The sequence below is a fragment of the Aotus nancymaae genome, unplaced genomic scaffold (genome assembly GCF_030222135.1).
Source record: "Aotus nancymaae isolate 86718 unplaced genomic scaffold, 86718_ANA_hifiasm-v0.15.2.pri h1tg000044l, whole genome shotgun sequence".
NCBI classification, from domain to species: Eukaryota; Metazoa; Chordata; class Mammalia; order Primates; family Aotidae; genus Aotus; species Aotus nancymaae.
The window spans coordinates 1,837,935-1,853,469 of NW_026988458.1; the positions used below are offsets into that span (position 1 = coordinate 1,837,935).

Genomic DNA, 15,535 nt, shown 5'->3' on the forward strand with positions numbered 1-15,535 from the left:
GTAGGAGAGCTCCGGGGATGCCGTGGCCTCACCGGCACTGGGCAGTGTTGAGTTATTCTAGCACGTGTGTAGCCATATCTCAGTATGGTTTTAATTTTCATTTTCCTAGTGATGTTGAACATCTTTTCGTATGTGTGTGCTTGTGTGTGTTTTGCCATTCATATGTCTTCTTAGTAAAATTACCTGTTTAAAACTTTTGTGTGTGTCTTTGTGTTTTGCAAATTTTTTTTCTCGGTATTTTCATTATCTTAACAGTGTCTTTTGCAAAGCACATTTTTTAATCTTGATGAAGGCCAATTTCTGAATTTCTAAAAAAAATGAGTCTTGATTTTGGTGTCATGTAGGAACTCTGCCAAACTCAAAGTTGCAAAGATTTCTTCTTGGTTTCGTTTTGTTTTATTTCTAAGAGGGGCTTACGTTTTACTCTTTTATTTGAGTTAATTTCATACACGGTTTGTGATAATAGATTGAAATTCATTTTCGAGTTTACCAAAGAACGCTCTTTCCTCCTTACACTTTAGTTGCTTTCTTATCTTGAAGACTAAAAGTTTTAAAACGGAGCTTGAAAAAATACTGATGCCATGGCCCCCAACTCCAGACTAATAAAATCAGAATTTGTGAAAAATGGGTCTTGGTATTAATATATTAAAAAAAATAAATGTTTTGTTTTAGAATGATTGTAGACTTGCAGAAAAATTGCAGATAGAGTTCCTGTAAGCCCAGTACCATTTTGTCTATTATTAGCATCTTACATTCCCACGGTGCAGTTGTTAGAATTAATTAATCAATAATGATACACTAATATTAATGAAACACCATTAGTTATTTAGATTTTCTCAGTTACTACTCAGTGTCCTTTTGCTGTCTCTGGGTTCCCTCTAGTAATGTTACATTCAATTGTCTTGTCTCTTTGGGCTTCTCTTGACATTGACAATTTCTCAGGTTTTTTTTTTTTTTTTTCATGATCTTGAGAGATTTGAGGATTAAAGATTATTTTGTAATGTCTCAATTGAGTCTGATATTTTTATCATGACTAGACTAGGGTTACATATTTTTGGGAGGAAGACCCCCAAGGTGAAGTGACATTTTCATCACATTATATGGAGGGTACCTGCCACCAGGGTAACTCATCGTTTTTGAAAGTGATCTTGATTGCTTGGCTGAGGTGTGTGTCAGGTTTCTCTGCTGTGAGTGACTCTTTTTTCCTGCTTATATTGTGCTCTTTGGAAGAAAGTCACTATGCCCAGCGCACACTTAAGGTTTGGAGTTACGTTTAGTCACCTCCTTGAGAGCGAAGTATCTACGTAAATTACTTAGCCCTTATTATCTTTTACATTTCTGCAAGATCAGTGCCAATATCCCCTCCTGATTTTGTGTATTGTCTTGTTTTTCTTGGTCAGTCTGGTAAAGGTTTATCAATTCTGTTGTGTGTGTTTTTTCTTTTTTTTAAAGAATCTAGAGTTTGGTTTCATTGATCCTCCCCCCCAACCATTTTTGTTGTAAATTTCATAGATTGCTGCTCTTTTCTTCTTCTTTTTTTTTTTTTTTTTTTTACTATTTCCTAATGTGTACTTTGAGTTTTGTTTTTCTTTTTTCTAGATTTTTATCATATAAATTGAGAGTATTGATTGGAGGTATAAGAAAGCATTTTATGCTATAAATTTTCCTCTAAGGACTGTTTTAGCCACATCTCACATATTTTGATATATTGTGTTTTTATTTTCATTCAATTCATTTTCTAATTTTCCTTGACAGTTTTTATTGCCCATGTGTTTTTTTCAGCTTCGTTGAGGTATAATTGATAAATCCAAAATGTATATATTCAAGGTATGTAATATGATACTTTGATGTATGTATGCATTGTGAAATGATTGCCACAATGAAGTTAATCATTGTGTTCATCAGCTCATCTCGGTACCTGTTTTTTTTGTGTGTGTGGTGAGAAAACCTATGATTGACTCTCAGCAGATTTCAAGTACACAATGCATTGTCATTAACTACTGTCCCCGTGCTGTATTTGTGAATGTCTGTTTTTCCTTTCAGTTCTATTAGAGTTTGCTTCATGTCTCTTACACCTCTGCTGTTTAGAGTGTGCACATTTAGAATTATGTCGTGTTGGTGAATTTCCCTTTTGTCATTTGGTGATCCCTTCTTTATCCTTGTTAATTTTTCTTAGTATAAAGTTTTCTTTGTCTCTGATAGAAATGTAGCCAGTTCACCTTCATTTTGAATAGTGTTTTCATGGAATATCTTTTTCCATCCTTTAACTTTTAAGGATGTCTTTCATCATGCCTGAGTTGGGCTCTTTCTGGACAGCACACAGCTTTCAGGGGTGCCTTTTTCCAGCTTCCTCTTCTGTGCTGCTGCCCTCACTCTCTGGTTCCTAAGACACTTCCTCATGTTCTGGCTAAAATCTGAACTCCCAGCCTGCCAGCCTTGTGATGGAGTCTTGGGGCCATTATTGGTTCTTGCCAGTGTGGGAGGGGGCAGCCCACTGTGGGGGGTGCCCCTGAGTGAAGGAGGAAGGGGCTGGTAGCCTGGCACAGGGCTGGGAGAGCTGTGGGGGTGCCCCTGAGTGAAGGAGGAAGGGGCTGGTAGCCTGGCACAGGGCTGGGAGAGCTGTAGGGGTGCCCCTGAGTGAAGGAGGAAGGGGCTGGTAGCCTGGCACAGGGCTGGGAGAGCTGTGGGGTGCCCCTAAGTGAAGGTGAAAGGGGCTGGCCGCCTGGCGCAGGGCTGGAAGAGCTGTTGGGGTGCCCCTGAGTGAAGGTGGAAGGGGCTGGTAGCCTGGCACAGGACTGGGAGAGCTGTGGGGGTGCCCCTGAGTGAAGGAGGAAGGGGCTGGTAGCCTGGAACAGGGCTGGGAGAGCTGTGGGGGTGCCCCTGAGTGAAGGAGGAAGGGGCTGGTAGCCTGGCACAGGGTTGGGAGAGCTTTGGGGGTGCCCCTAAGTGAAGCTGGAAGGGGCTGGCAGCCTGGCACAGGGCTGGGAGAGCTGTGGGGGTGCCCCTAAGTGAAGGTGGAAGGGGCTGGCAGCCTGGCACAGGGCTGGGAGAGCTGTAGGGGTGCCCCTAAGTGAAGGTGGAAGGGGCTGGCAGCCTGGCACAGGGCTGGGAGAGCTGTGGGGGTGCCCCTAAGTGAAGCTGGAAGGGGCTGGCAGCCTGTCACGGGGCTGGGAGAGCTGTGGGGTGCCCCTGAGTGAAGGTGGAGTGGCTGGTAGCCTGGCACAGGGCTGGGAGAGCTGTCAGGGTGCCCCTGAGTGAAGGTGGAAGGGGCTGGTAGCCTGGCACAGGACTGGGAGAGCTGTTGGGGTGCCCCTGAGTGAAGGTGGAAGGGGCTGGTAGCCTGGCACGGGGCTGGGAGAGCTTTGGGGGTGCCCCTGAGTGAAGGTGGAAGGGGCTGGTAGCCTGGCACGGGGCTGGGAGAGCTGTTGGGGTGCCCCTGAGTGAAGGTGGAAGGGGCTGGTAGCCTGGCACGGGGCTGGGAGAGCTTTGAGGGTGCCCCTGAGTGAAGGTGGAAGGGGCTGGTAGCCTGGCACAGGGCTGGGAGAGCTGTGGGGGTGCCCCTGAGTGAAGGTGGAGTGGCTGGTAGCCTGGTGCAGGACTGGGAGAGCTGTGGGGTGCCCCTGAGTGAAGGTGGAGTGGCTGGTAGCCTGGTGCAGGACTGGGAGAGCTGTGGGGGTGCCCCTGAGTGAAGGTGGAAGGGGCTGGTAGCCTGGTGCAGGGCTGGGAGAACTGTGGGGTGCCCCTGAGTGAAGGTGGAGTGGCTGGTAGCCTGGTGCAGGACTGGGAGAGCTGTGGGGGTGCCCCTAAGTGAAGGTGGAAGGGGCTGGTAGCCTGGCACAGGGCTGGGAGAGCTGTCGGGGTGCCCCTGAGTGAAGGTGGAAGGGGCTGGTAGCCTGGCATGGGGCTGGGAGAGCTTTGGGGGTGCCCCTGAGTGAAGGTGGAAGGGGCTGGTAGCCTGGCACAGGGCTGGGAGAGCTTTGGGGGTACCCCTGAGTGAAGGTGGAAGGGGCTGGTAGCCTGGCACGGGGCTGGGAGAGCTTAGGGGGTGCCCCTGAGTGAAGGTGGAAGGGGCTGGTAGCCTGGTGCAGGACTGGGAGAGCTGTGGGGGTGCCCCTGAGTGAAGGTGGAAGGGGCTGGTAGCCTGGCACAGGGCTAGGAGAGCTGTGGGGTGCCCCTGAGTGAAGGTGGAGTGGCTGGTAGCCTGGTGCAGGGCTGGGAGAGCTGTGGGGATGCCCCTGAGTGAAGGTAGAAGGGGCTGGTAGCCTGGCACAGGGCTGGAAGAGCTGCAGTGCTTCCTCCCTCCTCCCCCACCTGGGCCCTGGCTGGGGAGACTGGGCCTGGCTCAGAGGTTTTTCTGTCTTTGCCTGTTTGTGGTTTGGGTTTTGGGGTGTTATTCAGCCCCAGATGGTATAGTCTGCAGCAAACACATAAACAAAATATCAAGAAGCAAAAATGGGAAGTCACTCCAGGTTTTCCTTTGATCATGAGCTTCATACCCAGTCTGCTCCTCTCACCCATTGTTCAGAGTCTCTTCAGAGTTGTTTGATGTATTTTTGCCAGAGTTTTGTGTTGTCATCGGTGGTGGAGTGTGCTTACTCTGTCTTGACTGAGATGACTTCTGTCCCTAGTTTCTTCTTTCAGGTCAATCCTGTTTGTTTTCTTTCCATCTTTTAGGGATTCTTCGTAGTTCCGTTTCACCAAGAATGTCCTTCTTACATCCACTTTTCTGGTTTTGTTTATCTCTTCCTTAAATCCTTTCTTAAATTTCTGGGAATTTTAGATTCTTTGTGGATTGGGCAGGGGAAGCTGCACTGAGCTCAGAGTGCTGACTTGAAGATTCTCTGTGGATTGGGCAGGGGGAAGCCACCCTGTGAGCTCAGAGTGGTCACTTGAAGATTCTCTGTGGATTGGGCAGGGGGAAGCCACACTGTGAGCTCAGAGTGGTCACTTGAAGATTCTCTGTGGATTGGGCAGGGGAAGCCACGCTGAGCTCGGAGCGCTGACTTGAAGATTCTCTGTGGACTGGGCAGGGGAAACTGCGCTGAGCTTGGAGTGGTCACTTGAATTTCTAGGTGCCACTCATAGTCCCACTTCCTTTCTGGGATTGGAGAACAGCGTTGGCTTTTGCTGGCAGCTGCAGCTGGGCACTGCCCTGTCGGGCTGCTGCTCTGCATCCCAGGTTGAACTGGGCCCAGCACTCAGTAGGGGGGATCTGGAGGTATCTGCTGGTAGCTTGACTTCTGGAGTCATAGAAGCTGGGCAGACAGGCAGGCTATCGTACCCCGATACCAACCCTAATCCACTTATTGAAGTGATTGCTTTACTCCGAAGGTGGAGGCTTTCTGAAATATTTCTTCCTGACCCTTGACATGCTTTTGCTGTTGAGCTTGTAATGGGCAGCCATTCTTTTCCCGGGTCTCTTGTACTGAGGGGTGGGAGTTCCTCAGATTGGGAGTTTGCCTCAGCAGAGGTGAGAGACTGGGTTTTTATTCTGGGGTGGGCCAGTTGCTGTGACCCATGGCACTTCCCAGGCCCTTCCTCTCCCATCCTTTCTGAGGCGCTGTCTTGTGTGACTTCTTTGGACATTTGCTCCACTCCAGGTTTCTCCCTCCCCACTTCTGCCTGGCCTGATCTGGTGATTTCCTTGTCTTGGCTGTCTTAATTTCCATCTTTTTACCTTTTTGTTTTAGTGTTTGAGAGGCTTCAACTTTAAATACAGGCTTTCTACTTATTTTAAAAAACATCTGCCTTTATACTTTTAATATTCAAGAGCTTGTCTTCTCTGAATTGATGGCATTCTGTTTCGCTTCTTGGACGTGTTATGTCTAATCTTGTAGGCCGTTATAGCTTCTTTGTTTCTGTACGTCTTCCCCCCATTTTCTTATTTCCTACGTTGCTACTTGTGATTAGTTTCCTTTTTTCCTTCTGGTTTTTGTGTCTCTTTTGTGTTAGATGATGCCCTCGAGTGTCTGGTGATACCTGTTCTTTTCATCTTCAAGAGTGAAGTTGGTTGGAAGGTCTTGGATAGGGCAGCATTTGTGAGTGTGCGCTTCCTTGTGGAGAACAGGCACGCATCGTTTTATTATCCTTTACAGATACTGCATTTTCACAAATGGAAGGTTTTTGGCACCATGCGTTGGGCAGGACTTTAGGCACCGTTTTTCCAACAGCACGTGCTCACTTTGTATCTCTGTGTCGTATTCGCAAATTCTCACGGTATTTCAGACGTTTTCATGTTATTATGTCTGTTGCAGTGATGTGTCACTCGTGATCTTTGATGCTACTATTGTAATTGTTTTGGTGTGCCGTGAAGTGCACAGACTTAATAAGAAAATGTTGTGTACGTTCTGGCTACTCTGCTGACCAGCCGTTCCCCGTCTCCCCCACTCTCCCCCCCTCTCCTCAGGCCTCCCTATTTCCTGAGTCACAACAATATTGAAATTAGGCCAGTTAATAGCCTTACAGTGACCTCTTACTGTTCAAGTGAAATTAGTGTTCAACAGAAAACCAGATACCACATGTTCTCACTCATAAGTGGGAGTTGAACAGTGAGAACACATGGGCACAGAGAGGGGAACAGCACACACCAGGGCCTGTTGGGGGTGGGAGGTGAGGGGAGGGAACTTAGAGGGCGGGTCCATAGGCGCAGCACACCAGCATGGCACACGTGTACCTTGTAACGAACCTGCACCTTCTGCACATGGATCCTGTTTTTTGTTTTTTGAGAAGAAATAACAAAAAGAAATCAGTGTTCAAGTGAAAGGAAGAGTCACATGTCTCTCGCTTTAAATCGAAAGGTAGAAATGGTTAAGCTTAGTGAGGAAGGCATGCCAAAAGCTGAGACAGGTGAGAAGCTAGGCCTCTTATGCCAGTTAGTCAAGTTGTGATTGAATAGGAAACTTCCTGAAGGCAATTGCAAGTGCTCTTCCAGGGAACACAGGAGTAATAAACTGAAACAGCCTTATTGCTAATAGGGAGAAAGTTTGAGCAGTCTACATAGAAGATCAAACCAGCCACAGCATTCCTTTAAGCCCAAACCTAATCTGGAGCAAGACCCTAACTCTGTGAAGGCTGAGAAAGGTGAGGAAGCTGCCGAAGAAAAGTTGGAAGCCAGCAGTGGTTTTTAGTTCATGAGGTTGAAGGAAAGAAGCCGTCTCCATAACATGAAAGTGCAAGGTGGAGCAGCGCGTGCTGACGGAGAAGCTGCAGCAAGTGTCCAGATCCAGCTGAGGTCACTGAGGAAGGTGGCTACACTAGCACATTCTCAGTGTAGATGAAGCACCCTTCTATTGGAAGAAGATGGCATCTAGGACTTTCATTGCTAGAGAGAAGTTAGAGCCTTCCTTCAGCGCTGACTTTCATGTCTGGGGCTGATGCAGCTGCTGACTGAAGTTGTTGAAGCCAGTGCTCTTGACCGTTCCAAAAATCCTGGGCCCTTGATGCTGCATGTGCTCTTCCTGTGCTCTATAAATGGAACAACAAAGCCTGGATGACAGCACATTGCTTTTAATAGCACGGTGTACTGAATATGTTAAGCCTACTGTTAAGGTTTACTGCCCAGAAAAAGATTCCTTTCAAAATACTATTGCTCATTGAGAAAGCATCTGGAGTTGTTTTCATGCCTGCTAACATGCATCTATTCTGCGGTCCATGAACCAAAGAGGAATTTTCAAATCTCACCATGTAAGAAACACATTTTATAAGGCTATAGTCACCATAGATCGTGGTTCCTCCGATGGATCTGGGCAAAGTAAATGGAAAACCTTCTGGGAAGGATTCATCATTCTAGATGCCATTAAGATCATTTGTGATTCATGGGAGGAGGTCAAATTGTCAGCTTTAATGGAAGTTTCGAAGAAAGTGATTTCAGCCATCATGGGTGACTTTTTTTTTTTTTTTGAGACGGAGTTTTGCTCTGGCTGGAGTGCAGTGGCTCCTCTCAGCACACTGCCACCTTCACTTTCTGGTTTCAGGTGATTCTCCTGCCTCAGCCTGCCTAGTTGCTGGGATTATAAGCATCCACCACCATGCCCGGCTATTTTTTTTTTTTTTTGGTCAAAGTCTTTTTTTTTTTTTTTTAGTAGAGACAGGGTTTCACCATGTTGGCCAGGCTGGTCTTGAACTCATGACCTTGTGATCCACCCACCTCGGCCTCCCAGAGTGCTGAGATTACAAGCAAGAGCCACTGCAGCTGGCCTCCATCGTGGGTGACTTTAAGGGTTCGAGCCTTCAGTGGAGGAAGGAACTGCAAATGTGGTGGGAATAGCAGGAGAATTAGAATTAGAAAGAGGAACTTGAAGATGTGAATAACTGAATTGCCACAATCTCATGATAAAATGTGAATGGATGAGGAGTTGCTTCTCGTGGATGAGCAAAGAAAGTGGTTTCTTGAGATGGAATCTACTCCTGCTGAAGTGCTGTGAACATTATTGAAATGACAACAAAGAATTTAGAATATTACATCAACTTGGTTGCTAAAACAGTGGCAGGGTTTGAGAGGATTGGTTTCCGTTTGGAAAGAAGTGCTGCTGTGGGTATAATGCTGTCAAACAGCATCACATGCTGCAGAGAAATCTCATGAAAGGAAGAGTCAATCGACGTGGCAAACTACATTGTCTTATTTTGAGAAATTGCCGCAGCCATCCAGCCTTCAGCACCCACCGCCCTGGTCAGTCAGCAGCCGTCAACATCAGGGCGAGACCCTCCACCAGGAAAGATTGTGACTTACTGAAGGCTCAGATGATTGTTAGCTTTTTTTTTTTTTTTTTTTTAGCAATAAAGTATTTTAAAATTAAAGTGTGAATATTTTTTCTTTTTGGACAGAATGCTGTTGCACACCTAATAGACGACAGTATATTAAACCTAACTTTTATATGCACTGGGAAACCAAAAAGTTCAACTGACTCTCTTTTTGCAGTGTTTTCTTTAATATTGGAACCAGATCTGCAGTATCTCTGTGGTCTGCCTGAATTGGACACAGACCCGTCTGCTTGTTGGGGATCTCCATCCATCACTGTCTGTCTCTCTTTTCTCTTGGGCTGATCAGTCTTCCCACAGACAAATTGTGCATCCTGGAGTTCCAGGAAGGACTGGGGGTCCCTGAGTTGCCTGTTACCTTTACTTAGTGACCAGGGCCACCCTGCCGTCCATCCAGAGCAGGCTTGCTGGGCAGGTCTCCGTGGTTGTCTGGCAGTGTGGGATTGGATGGAGGACCCAGGAGTCTGTTTCCATCCAGACTTGCGGCCAGGTCTCCCCCTTCAGCCCTGCTTGCTTCTACATCCCGAGAGCATCCAGTTTCTCCGTCCTGAGCCTCCCTGGGCTCTGCAGTGGGAACTGTTTCCTCTTGACGTTTGTTTCTCCCACTCCCCCTCCCCATTCTGAACCTGACAGACACTTAGTGTTCAGGTTTCACTGTCTTCTTGACTCAGTTCCCACACATCCGTCTGCCGTCCAGCTTCTCGCATTGTTTGCCTTCTCTCTGATTCCTTTCTGCCTTGTTTTCTTTGTCCTTGTTGGTTTATGCTTTTAATTTTAAAAACTCCTTTATCCTCAGCTTGATGGCATTTTTGAAGGTAGTGGAGGCACATGTGTTTAAGCTGTCATCTTCATCTAGAGGTGCACATGCAAACTAACTGTCTGTTTTGACTGTTGAGTGACCTACCTCTGGCTTTTGTGTTTGTTGACCTGGGAGCTTCTCAGAGGCTCTCTTGACCAGGCCTCCTCCTCATGTTCATGTGTTGGGATGTGACCCTTTCTCTTCCTTTTCTTTTTGTGGTTATTGAGCCAGTTTGGTTTTTTATTATCTAGGATTTTTCAGACTCTCTGGTGTGTCGCTGTTCTCATTCTTATTTTATTGAACTCTAATTTCATTCACTCATTCTGTTTTGATTTCTTAATAGCTTTTCTGTCCTCTCAGTTAAGACCTTGGGGAGGTGGAAGGTAGATGCGTCTAGTTCACTGTCTTGAACTCGAAGCTTCAACTTAGCCTGGCTGGTAACAATCCACGTCCTTTTGTTTGACTTTCAGCTGATGTAGCCCAGCAGTTCCAGTATGCCGTGCGGGTGATTGGCAGCAACTTTGCTCCAACTGTTGAAAGAGATGAATTTCTAGTAGCTGAAAAAATCAAGAAAGAGCGTACGTATTTTTCTTAAAGGTCATGTGTTGGATTCTTAAACTTGTCAGAGCTTCAGCAGATGTATGTATGCATGTGTGTATGTAGTTCCCAAGCACAATTTAATATAGGTACAAAATAAGGATAGGTCGGTTCTGTCGTAGAGTCAGAACTATTAGAACACAGTACTTTAGAATTTTTTTTTTTTTTTGAGACGGAGTTTTGCTCTTGTTACGCAGGCTGGAGTGCAATGACGCTATCTTGGCTCACCGCAACCTCCGCCTCCTGGGTTCAAGCAATTCTCCTGCCTCAGCCTCCCGAGTAGCTGGGACTACAGGCACTCGCCACCATGCCCAGCTAATTTTTGTATTTTTAGTAGAGACAGGGTTTCACCATGTTGACCAGGATGGTCTTGATCTCTTGACCCCGTGATCCACCCGCCTCTGCCTCCCAAAGTGCTGGGATTGTAGGCGTGAGCCACTGCGCCCGGCCTACTTTAGAATTTTTAATTCCAGATGGTGCATAAAGCTTTTGCAAATCCTGGCAGCTTAGAGAAGAAAGCTTTCCGTTTGTCAGCTCTTGGTTGGTTAGTAGATTATCTGATCATCCTTGGCAGGGCTCTGCTGCCCCGCTTCACCTCTGGAGAGTCTGAGGGGGAAGCTTGGCTCTGAGCAATGAGCAGCCACACATGAGAAGTCCCGTTTGAAAGGTGCTTTTTCCAGGTGGCCAGCTCTCCATCCTTACATTTCTCTGGGCTGTAAAAGCCAAACCCAGTGGTGCTTTTCAGTTGGACTAGGAAAGAGGCCTGCGCCAAGGTGAGTGCATTTCCCTGCTGGGGCCTCACTGTTAAACTGCCCAAGTGCAGTAGACGTTTGCCTTGGGTCTCAGTAATACACCTTCTAGAAGTCCGCGTGGCAGTTTCCCACCCCTGACTGTTGCATTATGCACTGTGTGGCCCGTGGTCTGTGGAGGTCCCATTTCAGAGCTGTGTGGCCGCACTGAGGGCGAGTCAGCTGTGGATCGAGTTGAGGCTGTGACCCGGGAGTACTTCACCTAGACCCAGTGCCTGTGCTCGTCCAGGGCTGGATGAGCAGCCGGGTCGGAAATGATCTGTCTGCTGTTACGATGCAGAGCTTCGGTATTGCTGAGTGCGCGTGTATTATTTAAGATGGAGAATAAAAATGGAGAATTTTAACTGCTGTTAACGTATTAAAATTTATTTTCCTTTCATGTCTATAAAACTGAACATATGAACACGGTGCTCGCCTCTTGAACTGTAACCATTTTACACATTTTAGATGATTACTGAGGACTCCAACAGTTAGGTACTGTATAACAACAGACCTTTTCCTTTACAGAGTTCCATTGCACGGCCTCATGGTGAGAATATTATGCCTATGTGTCAGAATAGCTAAAAATAAAGTTTGTTTAAACTCATAGTTTAATAACTGACAGCTACATTGTTGCAGTGGATATTCAAGGGAGTTTGGGATTTTCCTTTTAAAGAAGAAAACTAACAGTATAGAGTTTGTGTTTTCTGTGTGTTTTTTGAGGTTAAGGCATGTTGTGTACTGACCGACTCAGGTGCCTTTGGGGTGTCCCCAGCTCTTCTTGGGAACCTCCAGTGAGCACCACCTCCTTCAGCACCTGTAGTCAGTCCTCTTATGTGATGGGCACTGGTAATTTGTCGTATTTTACAAATGCTTAGACATTAGAAATTTAATTACAGTTGTTGATAGATTAGTTGAGTTATGGTAGCTCTGCTTTCTGGAATAATACAGAAGAGTTAATATTCCATTTGATACAACCGACCTCAGATACAAAGTGCTAGTATTTTTTTTTTTTTTTTTTGAGATGGAGTTTCGCTCTTGTTACCCAGGCTGGAGTGCAATGACGCGATCTCGGCTCACCGCAACCACCGCCTCCTGGGTTCAGGCAATTCTCCTGCCTCAGCCTCCCGAGTAGCTGGGATTACAGGCACGTGCCACCGTGCCCAGCTAATTTTTTGTATTTTTAGTAGAGACGGGGTTTCACCATGTTGACCAGGATGGTCTTGATCTCATGACCTCGTGATCCACCCGCCTCAGCCTCCCAAAATGCTGGGATTACAGGCGTGAGCCACCGCGCCCGGCCCGCTAGTATGTTTTATATTGAAACAAATAGCAAAGGTAACACCCGTCAGTTCCTTCCTTTTTCACGCTGGCAGGTGGGGTGCATTGTAACTGGAGATTTGTTATCATTTAATAGAGGAGCATCACTTGGGTTCATTTGTATTCTTACTCATTGTGCTGTGACTCTAGTGCATGCATGAATTAGCGCCAGTTTGTTTTTTTCAGACTTTAGTGTGTTGATCTCATTCGATAGAAAGAGCACCACTTGCTTGATTTCATGGTTGTATTTGGAGTCTATATGTTTTAAATACAGTAAATTATATTAAATTTTAAGTGCGTTCGTTTTGTTTAATGCACTTCACATGGTATATTTTAGGATAGCTTTCCTTTTCTGTTAGGAAGAGTTGAATATACAGTTATGATTAGGTTATGTCATCTCTGGTGTGTGCTTCATACCAACATCCTTTTTTAGCTGAAGAATATGGGGTTGGCTGTAAAGTCAGTCATTATCTTTGCACAAATGAATTAGAACATTTAAGGCTAAATGTGATTGGCTGATGAGCTTTTTATAAAGCCACACTACTAAAATGGGATAAATCCGAAGGCTCACTAGAGAGCGTTGAAGTTATAAGTTAGCCTTTGAAAGTGGCACCTTTTCTAGTGGGTGTTACAGCTTCTTTGAGAGGCACCTATGCACAGGTGGTGTTTGCAGTGTTGTAAATGTGAGCAAAGTGGGTTCTCTTCCCCCAGGGAACCCAGTAAGACGGCAGCTGCTCCTCCTCCATGGAATGGAACCACTGCCGCTGCTTTCAGATAATTTGTAAGCGTAGCTGGAATAGCCAAAGACATTTGTTAATAGAATGAGTTGGATGAAAATTAATAAGCCATTTTGAATTTTATTTTGAAACAGTAATTGATTATGACATTTAATACTAAAATAAGATGAAACATTGCTGTGTATCTTAACAAAAATGTTGAGGATGTTTAGTTTCCAAGTGAAATAAATGACCATGAATATTGTACTTGCTTACTGCCGTTGGATTCAGGATTCCAGATGTTTTCACTCTCCATCCCTACCTCCAGGTGGCCACTGTTAACGAATTACATTGATTGTTTGCCTTACTGTTTATTAACATTTGTAGATGGACTGTAAGTAATCCCATGATTTCTATTATTTTACCTAATTTTCACATAAACTCTTTGATCCCAGCCTAATATTTTTCATACTTTGCAAATGTCAGGGAGGTTAAACTGCTCAGATTCATAGAGGTCACAAGTTGCTCATCATCTGATTTGACAATGGCTTTTGACTCTGAATTCATCACTCGCAAGTTATCTATCATTATAGGTGAAACAGCGTCATAAAAATGAATTTTGGTGTTTGTAATTACCACGCTTATTTTCTTTCTGACTTTTCAGTTATTCGACAACGGAGAGAAGCAGATGCTGCATTGTTTTCGGAACTCCACAGGAAACTTCATTCACAGGTACTGTGCGGAGTTCTGAAAGTCATTGCACTGATTGTTGAGGATATGACAAGTGGTATAGGAAACTTTGAATACTTTTTGTGGTATCTGTTAAACTTTTCTGTAATTGGTAATTGCTTTTAATTGTAGATTGTGTGTGTATGTGTGTGTGAATTTTAGTATTAGAAGTAAGTTTTAGCTGGATTTAATGCTAAATTGCTTATAAAGATGAATGAAGCTACACTGGGAAAGTCAACAGGATTTGTGAGTTTGTATTGTAGTTGCTAATTACACTGCCGGGAGGAAGCACACCGGTGGACGCCCTGACTTATCTACGTGTAATAGCTAAACTTTATCTGGTTGCTATACTTTATTCATTGGGTCATAATTTGTACTGCCATAGCAAATAACTGAAAAAATTCATTTTGAATGTGATTGGATATTGATACTTGAAAATGAATGATTTTTCCAACTTTTTTTTTTTTTGAGATGTGGTTTCTGGTTTCGAACTCCTGGGCTCAAGTGATCCTAAGTACCTGGGACCACAGGTGCATGCCACCAAGCCCCGCCTTGTGTTTTGATAAAAGATTTTGGCAGCTTGTATACCAATACATTAATTGAATTTTAGGGTGAGATTTTTGTGATTTCTGACCAGAAAGGAACTTAGTTCATCCAGCTTTCTCTCCTTTCATGGAGAAGAAAGTGAATCTAGTTTTAGATTCCAGAATCTAGCGGTTTAGTGCTTTGCGCAGCAAATACTGTCGGTGTTTCACAGTGGAAATGACTGATGCTGCTAGTGATTCAGCTCTCACTGTGAGTCTTCCTCTGTTGTTATATTGTGCTCCTGAAACAAGCTTAGTTCACTCGCTGCCCGTGTGGATTCCTTAATTGTCTGACTCGGATTCACTGTTTTTAGCATGCTTTTCCCCATAATATTTGCAATATTATCTTTGTAATATAGAATAAGATATAGGAACCTTTTTCGTCCATTCATTTCCAGGCAAATTAGTTTGAACTGCTCTATCATTCGCTTTTCTTACATCTTCCTCCATTTTTAAGACCGTTTTCTACACACTGAATGTTAAAAAGATTTGCTTATTGGATACCACATTTCTCAAGATCCTTAGCCTTACCAGGATCCCCGAAGGGGGATTTCATCCAGTAAGAGCTGTTGTATTTGTTAGTATTAGCCATTGGCTGAAAACATGTTTAGACACTTTGTGAGTTAAAATGGTTGCTTTCTAAAATTTTGTTTGGCGCTCTGAATGTTTATTCCTAAATATCAGTGTTTTAAATCGCAGCCTGCTTCCTAGGGCTTGCCCCCAAAACTGACTCTCTCGGCTTTTTCTTTGTGTGACTGAAATGTGATCAAAAGTACTAGGAAATAATAGTGTGAGAGCAATAATGAAACAAAGCAGAACAGTGTATTCACATGGGCAGCCATGCCGTCATTGTGCTAGAAGGGGCTCCTCACAAGTGTGAAGGTTGTTGATCCTGTTTTTTTTTTTTTTTAATCTTGTCTTAGTTAGGTCCCCATTTGCAGATGTGTTGTGTGGGCCACATGGAAGAAAGGTCAAAGGTGCAGTTGACCTTTTGCTCTTGTTGTTTTAGACCTAGAGGAAGGAGTCGGGGAGTGGAAGGAGGGTCCAGGTTGACCTGGAGATGTGAGTAGAGTGCCGCGGTGTTCCTGAGCTGAGCAGAAAGGCGGAGGCGGGAGGGTGGCTTATGAGGGAAGCAGAGGGAGAACATTGTGCAGCTGGACTGCCCAGCCAGGGCGGGGTGGTAGGTGGTGCCCTGTTGATGAGGGGTGTTCTGGCGTGGCAGTGCCGGGAGAGCTGAGGGCAGCT

At 45.2% G+C, this 15,535-nt stretch overlaps 1 protein-coding gene across 1 annotated transcript in view; it reads left to right on the forward strand.

Moving 5' to 3' along the window:
• The window catches only part of TUBGCP3 (tubulin gamma complex component 3), a 98,432-nt gene that overhangs the window by 9,910 nt on the left and 72,987 nt on the right, over positions 1 to 15,535 (forward strand). Inside the window, exons 2-3 of the mRNA XM_012464769.3 lie at positions 10,027 to 10,134; positions 13,642 to 13,709. Of these exons, the coding sequence (XP_012320192.1) occupies positions 10,027 to 10,134; positions 13,642 to 13,709 (176 nt within the window). The remainder of the gene's footprint in view (positions 1 to 10,026; positions 10,135 to 13,641; positions 13,710 to 15,535) is intronic.